The 8,557-nt window shown below is 43.6% G+C and overlaps 1 protein-coding gene across 1 annotated transcript in view; it reads right to left on the bottom strand.

The window, feature by feature from the left end:
• Positions 1-8,557, bottom strand: part of Cpa6 (carboxypeptidase A6) — a 339,381-nt gene that overhangs the window by 218,421 nt on the left and 112,403 nt on the right. Inside the window, exon 2 of the mRNA XM_021222178.1 lies at positions 6,290-6,365. Within this exon, the coding sequence (XP_021077837.1) occupies positions 6,290-6,365 (76 nt within the window). The remainder of the gene's footprint in view (positions 1-6,289; positions 6,366-8,557) is intronic.

The raw sequence follows: 8,557 nt of genomic DNA, 5'->3' as shown, positions 1-8,557 counted from the left end.
GGTCACAGTGTCCTCTTTTCCCATAAACATTCTTACTGTTATGACCACGAATGTTCTCTCAGGATTGTTTATGCAAGCTAGAAAACATCCACAAGACCATGGCTGAGGCCATGGCTCCCGGTACCTTACTAAGGATGATATCCTCCAGATACATCCATTTGCCCAAGAATTTCATAAATTCATTGTTTTTAATAGCTGAGTGGTACTCCATTGTGTAAATGTACCACAGTTTCTGTATCCATTCCTCTATTGAGGGACATCTGGGTTCTTTCCAGCTTCCGGCTATTATAAATAAGGCTGCTGTGACTATGCTGGTTTCTTATTGAGCTATGTCAGGTTCAGTAGCTTGGCTTTATTGACGTTCCTTTTCTGTAGGTCAGAAGTCTGGCCGTGGTAAATCTGGAGTCTCTGCTTAGGGTGTCTCTGGGCTAAAATCAATCCATCAGCTTGTGCCAGGATACAGACTGCACTATTTTCACCGGGCTTGGTAAGGTGTGCTTCTTGAGGTTGTAGAAATGAGGTCCGATGTTCCTTTTGGTAGATAAGGATCACTCTCAACAACTATTAGTCACCAGATGGCCGTGCCCAGTATTTGACTTCTTCCAGGCAGAAATAAGCCTGTCTGATGTCTTCTCCCATACCAGATGGAACTAAACATTTCACTTTTGAAGGGCTCACCTGATTGGGTCAGTGTCACTTGAATACTCTCCCTACTTTATGATCAACTGATTTGGGAATGCAATTATACATACAAAGTTTTTTTTACAGAAACGTCTAGATTACTCTCTATAGGCTACCTAGGAGGGGATGTGGACACACTTAAACCAAGAATCCAGGGGACAATCCTGAAATCCTCTTTCCTACAAGTAAGAGATTTTAGAATCATCTTGACGTGCAGGTAACCCTAGCACTTGAGAGGTGAAAACAGGAGGATTGCCTGTTAGAGGGAAGCTGCAACTATAGGTAGAAAGACTGTTTGGGGGATGAGCAGAAGTGCAGAACAAGAGGGGGAAAAGGAGGAGAGAAAGGGGATGAAAGAGAGAGAGGGAGAAGGTGAGGTTGAGGGGAAGAGAGAATGACAGAGAGGAGAAGAGAGAGGGGAGAGGGGGAGAGGAAAAGGGAGAGGGAGACTGATCTTGATTCTATAACTAGACAATGATCTTCTAATAAAGTTGAATCCCTGTATTGGCTAGTTTTGTGTCAACTTGACACAGCTGGAGTTATCACAGAGAAAGGAGCTTCAGTTGGGGAAATGCCTCTACAAGATCCAGCTGTAAGGCATTTTCTCAATTAGTGATCAAGAGGGGAGGTCCCCTTGTGGGTGGTGCCATCTCTGGGCTGGTAGTCTTGGGTTCTATAAGAGAGCAGGCTGAGCAAGCCAGGGGAAGCAAGCCAGTAAAGAACATCCCTCCATGGCCTCTGCATCAGCTCCTGCTCCCTGACCTGCATAAGTTCCAGTTATGACTTCTTCAGCAATGTGGAAGTGTAAACCGAATAAACCCTTTCCTCCCCAACTTGCTTCTTGGTCATGATGTTGTGCGGGAATAGAAACCCTGACTAAGACACACCCCATAACTCCCATAGAATGAGCTCTACCATCCATTTTTTTCCCTTGCAAGTTTTCCAATTGATAAAACCATCTAGCTAAATGTCTGAATTTATAAATATCCAGCAATTACAGGGGTTCTAAAGTTCCCACAGTCTAGCTGTATGACTTTCAGTGTACTCATGAGTACTGGAGAATATATCTTCACTACAGCACAGCATTATAAAATTGGGGTGAGGAGGACCTACACTCCAGATAACTATGCTGACCCAGGTCTGGATGGAGCCTTCCTCATGGGGAGTGTATCTTTCCAGGATGGGTTCTCAAGACTCTTAGTATGGCTGTCAATGACATCTGGCTGACCACTGGACACCTTTGAGCTTATGCTCCAGTGTGAAAATGTGGCCATGTCTTGTGTCGACAGGACAATTTCCTGTCCTGTCCTATCCTATCCTGCCTCTGATGTGGAATCCAGAAATAGAGGTATCATTTGTTTTCTTTCAGCAGGGATGTTCCATTTACATAGGAGACGCTTTGGGGCCTCACATGAAGGTACTTCTCTTCCTTCAGAGCACAAAGAACTGGTAAGGAACTGCAGGCAGAACAAAGAAAAGTCTAATTTTTGTCACCTGTAAACTGCTCCTCTTCCATCATAACTTGATTTAAGCCATGGTTATGGTTTTAATTAACAATTTAATTGGCTAGTGCTTTCTCAATCCAGTTCTCTCGGGGCATGGTTTTCTGTTTAACTTTCTTGTTTCAATTCTTTAGCAAAACAATAAAATTTAATTAGGAAACCAAGCAGCTTTGTAATAGCAGTTCTATGTCTAATTAGCTATGTGGTGACCAGAGTTCTCAGATTCCATTCAATATTGTATGCACATTTTACATTTGATCATGTTTCAGATAGGGCCTTGTGAATTTACAGCCTAAGCATGTCAGTGGATCACGTTTCAGTTTCCCTAAGAGTCTTGGTTATAGCTAGAGAAACCAGGAAAATTAACTTAGAGCTGTGGCAGAGGAGAATGAGAGAGAAAATGCAGGATGTAGGTGGTTACTGTACTGCAAGTCTGTTTTCCATGGCTAGGATAAATCAACATCAGCTTAGCTGTTTCAAACAAAGCCCACTTATCTCACAGTCCTGCAGATCAGTGGGCCAGTCCCAGATGCCTGGATTTTCTTCAGGATCTCAAGGGGCTAAAAATCAAAGCATCCAAGAAAGAACTCTGGTGCGTTCTTATTTGGACCTCAGTGTCCTGTGATCTGTAGTACTTATGTCTCCATTTCATTTTGTTCAGCTGGGAATCCTCACATCCCAGAGACCACTGTCATTCTCGGTTTGTGACACCCAAGAACGGCTCCCAGCATAGCAGTTTGTGAACACTCCTCTGACTTCTTCCTCTGTGAACAGCTGGAGAAAAACTCTTTGCTTCTGAAGATTCCTTTGATTTGCTCAGGTCTACCCCAGATAGTCTCCCTCTGCTCTATACTATAACATCACCAAAGGGATACCTATCCCTTCCTATTCACAGGGAAGCTATTCTGCAGGGCAGGAGCAGAAGGGCAGAAAGATCTGGACCATATTAGAATTCTGTCAATTGCATCTTGCTCTAGGAGAAAGGGACATGCTCTCCTTGGCCACTCATCCTTCTTTTCCCCAAGAGTACTGCATAGGTGTTTGCAGTGGCCCTGATTCTGTCCTATGAGCTCCACATGGAGGGAGGTGATACAGTTAATTCTTTTTTCCCTACAGAGTGCTTTCCCTAGTCGGCTGGAATTTCTGCTCCCCATAGTGGGAAAGGATCACTTGGTAAAATAATTCAAATAATTTAAGATAGCATCAAGGTACGAGGATGCCTCTAGGGAGAAAGTTATCTAAGTTCAATACCTCAAATTCTAGTTCAGGAAAACTACCTTACTTGAGAAAGGAAAGGAAGATATGTAGAGAAGAGACAACAGAGAAGCCTGACATGCTGTCTTTAGAAGGTCCTGTTTCCATAGCTTTCCTAAGACCAGCATCTGGGAATTTCAGAAGGCTCCTAGCATTGCCACAGATAAGAACAACTCAGTGTGCCTGTGCTGTTTGTGTAAATAATATGATTACTGCCAAATACCTGGATTTCCTCTAGGAATCTGGAATGTTGCTAAATATTAGGAAAAGCATGACATAATCAGGTTCCCATAAGAACTACAGGCACCAAGTCTCTTGTGAGTCTCCTTGCACCCACCCTTGCAGATGTGCTGTCACAGCCCATTGCTGTGGGAATTAGGCATGCTCTGTGTGCCATCACTAAGAAAGACCTTGGGGGAGCTGTGCCTGGATTCCCCTGGGTTGACTCATGCACTGTTCCCCTCTGCCTCCTAGCTTTTCACAGTGTCCATCACAGTTGTGAGCATGCTTTCACAGTGAGTCACACGAGGCCTCATGAAAATCAGAGTCCCTGATACCGTTGCTTGATGCTGCTCTTCCACCTGTCTTTGTTTTCTAAGCTTCTGTAGCAACAAGACATCTCCCAAGCTGACCTTTTTCCTTAAAGACTAAATGAATACAATTTTTAGGAATGTTTTACTATAACTGTCCCACACAAGTTTCCTCTGAGATTGAAGAATTCTGTCCTGCAGGAAAGGGCTTGAAGCTAGAAGGTAAACTGCTCAAAAGAGGAAGTCCCAGAAACTGACCAGATTCATCAGGCCCTTCCCTCCAAGAGTAAGCAATAAATGTCTCTGAGGGTTGGTCTCAGATAAGCCAGGCTGCAGAGAAGAGTCTGAGAGAAGACAAGCTGCCTAGAAGAAACAAAAGTCAGCCAAGCTGCCTCTAATAGGTTTAGACCAGCTGGGTCACTTGGAAAGGACACACTAACCTATTGAGCTACATGCAGACTGTGCAGTGGGCTCCAGGTTCCCAGCTTTTTTTTTTTTTTTTTTTTGTGAACTCATGCTGGGGTGAGCTTTGGTGATACAGTTATTTGAGTCATTTCTCCTTCTATAAGTGACTGCTCAGCCATGCTTCTGCAAAGTAGTAACCTCAATAAAAACTTGGTTCATCAAGTTGAGTGTTGGATCTGCGCTTTGGTCTGCCATAGGTTTCCTATACCTGGGGTGAGTAGATGTACACACATGTTGCAACTCCCTAGTCTTGTCACACAACAATAACCATCCATGTAAAAGTCATAGTCTACATGTATGGCCTTCGGTGCCAGTGGCCTTCTGGGTTCCATATATTTTGTGAAGCAGTTGTATCGTGCTTGTGAACGGCAAGTGACCACCACATGTATAAATGTGGAATCTAATTCGCATTTCTGTTTTTTTTCTCCATGTTAGAGATTGATTCAAGGGTACTATGTGTGCTGGGAAAACCACCCCACCCTAGATCCCCAGTCTTCATTTTTTTTCTTATATAATTTAAGGTCTATCATATAAATCGACTGACATCATGGATACAACCCTCTTCTTCCCAGTATTTGACTTCGATTAGCTGCTTCCTCAAACAGGAGCCAGGGTGATCTCACTCCCCCTGCGCTGTATTTAAAGTTGATGGGGTGGAGATGGAAAGGCCTCCCTGAATTTTCTTTCTGCCTTTGCAGTGCTTAGCTCCCTGGTGGGAAATTTGGGAAGTGTTTGGTTGTTAAGAGTCAGAGGAACATTGTGAGGCAGATAGTCCTGGCCTGCGGCTGAGGGTTAATGTGAGCACCACAGGGAAGGCCCCTCAAGGGGAGGAGTGTTAGGAAACAAGTCTTTCTGGGGTTCTGTAAAACAACCATTATTTGCAGAAAGTCAAGAGATAGCATTACATATATTGGGGTGAGACAAGAAGGGGGGAAAGGAGATCAATGACCTAGGAGTTCAAAGGCCCATCAGCAAATATGTGCAGTATTTACAAGGAAGATGCCAAGTAGAAGAACCAGGCTAGCCAGGAGAGATCAAAGGCATGGTAATGACAAACATCCGCCTTGAAGGTGTCCTCCCTCCCACATCCTCTAACACCAGCATCCCAGAGGACTGTGTGTCCATCCCCTAAGGAAAACATCTCTGTGCCATGTTAAAGATGAACAAGGCCCTCTGGCAATCTGCATTACCATCTTTTAGAATGAAGTCTCAGATACCATATGCTTCATGGACTGGCCTATTTCAGCCCCATGAAGGAGAGCTAATAGGCACACCTCTCACCTTAAGTTCTTAGCTGAAGCCAATAACTAAGCAGGAAGAGAATAGTGAGAGACCCTCACCCCAAATCCATACAACCATCAGAGTGTGAATAAGCAGCACCTTCAGCCTTTGCTGAGGAAGCCCTCAAAATACAGCCCTGTTATGACTGACTGCTTGGTCCATCTTCCCCAGCCTATTTCCATTTAAAAGTCTGAATCTAAACAAGAAGGTAGGCGTGCTCTAGGAAGATTTCAAAAAGGAAAAGTGGAGTTCTGAAAACGGTCAATTACATTCACAACCCCAAAGAAAACATGGCTATTTACCACTTCTAGAATATTCCAGATGCTCATTGGGAACACAACAGCATTCAAAAAGCATTCGTCTTACCTGGCAGATGGATAGTCAGTGTTCTCTTATGTGAATAGTATGTAGAGTAATTTACATCTTGCCAGAATTCCACTCTCCTTTAAATGCTTCTCCACACCATCTCTTTACCTGCTTGCTCGGTCTAATTATTCTCATTATTCAACCCCAGTTTCAACCCCAGGCAGCCAACATACCACAGGTTTGACCACAGGACAGTGCAAGATCTGTTACCTTAAGATGGTGGTATATGTTCTTTAGTGCAAGTGCTTCCTCTTCAGACTTGGGAATGAGTCTTATCACTTTGTCACTGCAAAGGAGGGGGAAAGGTAGGAGTTATTATTTAAGAGCAAAGATAGACACATTCCCCTCCCCCCAGAAACAAGAGTCGTTTATTTAACATATTGCCAATGGCATGCATGGCAGTCATGGCCATAACATGTCTCTTCTCTCTCTCTCTCTCTCTCTCTCTCTCTCTCTCTGTCTCTCTTTCACCCTCTCTCCCTCTCTCTCTCAACCTTTAAAGACACTTTTTGTGCTTAAAAAAGCAGTACAGCTTTTCAAGTATTTAGGGCAGTTATTGGTACCCTCTGATCGCTGGCAGCCTCTTTCTTGGTCTGAATCATTGTCAATGTTTCACCAGGGTTGGAAGATGTAAGCTCACATATTATATCGCTACTTTATCTTTAGAATGGATGGTAGTTTCCAAGATGAGGTAAGGTTAATGTGGAAGCCATCAACCCAAAGGGTGATGGATTTTAGCTTTGTGTGCTCACTTCCAATCCAACTTTGCCTTCCCAACGATCTCATCACATCTTCTTCAGGTCTATGAATGAAAAGCCTTCTTGGCTTGCTAGATGTTTTGAGCAGCCTTGTTCTAAGGCAGCTTTGTGCTTTGGTTTTCTCAAAACCATCCCAAATGACCTTGCAGTACCAATGTCATGGAATCCATATGAAAGAAAGCCGAAGGAAACGCTGTGAAGTCAATATAAAACAATGCTAACTATCACTGTGGCACTTAAGCTTGAGATGTAGTTTTCCCCTCTGCTTCAGACGCCTCTGACCTATGTTTTTCCAGATTCATCAGACCCTGGCCTCTCCTACCTGACCCAATACAGATCTTGGCAGCAAGAGGCAGCTCAGCTGGGTGCTATGGCTTTTCTGATGGATGGATCACCTGACAGCTTGCTGAGAAACAGCTCCATCTGGGGCCCTGTCAGCTCCTCCAGCATTAGGAGGAAGCAATCTGGAGCTGTTTTACAGCCACGAGGGTTTTTGTTTTTTTAAAGATGGATAATTCAACCTGACAATTGGTTCTTCTTTTGAGAGTACGTGACATAAAAGCGTCCACCACTTCTGGGGTTATTTAATTCTGAAAATGGTAGCTGAAACCCAACATTGTCATTCTTATAACAGAATGGTTACTTTCTCCTAGCCTTTATAAATTCTCAGACATGACTTCGGAGACTTGTTTATTGTTACTTGCTCATCAAAGAACGGAGAGCAAAGGTGCTACCCAGGAAGGAAGCAGAATGCAGCACTTTCTGTTGTAAACCAGTAAGATATGTGATGGAATAATCAGTAGCCCCAACGCAACCAAAGCTCTTTCTCTAGCAGGGAAATCCACATGGCCCCAAATGCCCTCATTTGGTTCACCAAACAAAAAGCTTATTCTTTCTGAATCTGATGGGCAGTATTTTTCTGAAGCAGGAACCATAATTTGGTACCATAAACAGGGAGGCTCTAGGTTTTGAGTTTAGAGGAAAACACAGCTGGGTATCTATCTTAGAAGATGACCTGAAGGATTTTCCTTTGTGTGTGTGCGTGTGTGTGTGTGTGTGTGTGTGTGTGTGTGTGTGTGTGTGGTATGTCTACTTGTGGCATACTCTTGACCACAATACTTAAACATTTTTTTATTGAATATTTTCTTTATTTACATTTCAAATGTTATCCCCTTTCTGTGTTTCCCTCCCTCCTGGAAACACCCTATCACATCCTCCTTCCCCCAGCTTCTATGAGGGTGTTCCTCCACCCACCCACGCACTCCCACCTCTCCATCCTCAATTCCCTTACACTGGGGCATCTATTGAACCTTCATAGGACCAAGGACCTCTCCTTCCATTGATGCATGACAAAGCCATCCTCTGCTACATATGCAGTTGGAGCCATGTGTACCCCTTTGTTGATGGCTTAGTCCCTGGGAGTTCTGGGGGGTCTGGTTGGTTGATATTGTTCTTATAAAATTGAAAACCCCTTTAACTCTTTCAGTCATTTCTCTAACTCCTCTACTGGGGACCCCACACTCAGTCCAATGGTTAGCTACAAACATCTGCCTCTGTATTTGTAAGGCTCTGGCAAGGCCTCTCAGGAGACAGCTATATCAGGCTCCTTTCAGCATTCAGAGTCAACCATTTCTAGTCTTTAACCAGGACAAACACCGATGTCTTTTTTTTCTCTCTCTCTTTTTTTTAAACATTTTTTTATTATTATTTTCTTTATTTA

Source organism: Mus pahari, chromosome 22, assembly GCF_900095145.1.
Source record: "Mus pahari chromosome 22, PAHARI_EIJ_v1.1, whole genome shotgun sequence".
NCBI classification, from domain to species: domain Eukaryota; kingdom Metazoa; phylum Chordata; class Mammalia; order Rodentia; family Muridae; genus Mus; species Mus pahari.
The sequence above is the reverse complement of the archived record's forward strand: the minus strand, read 5'-3'. Positions and strand labels throughout refer to the sequence as shown.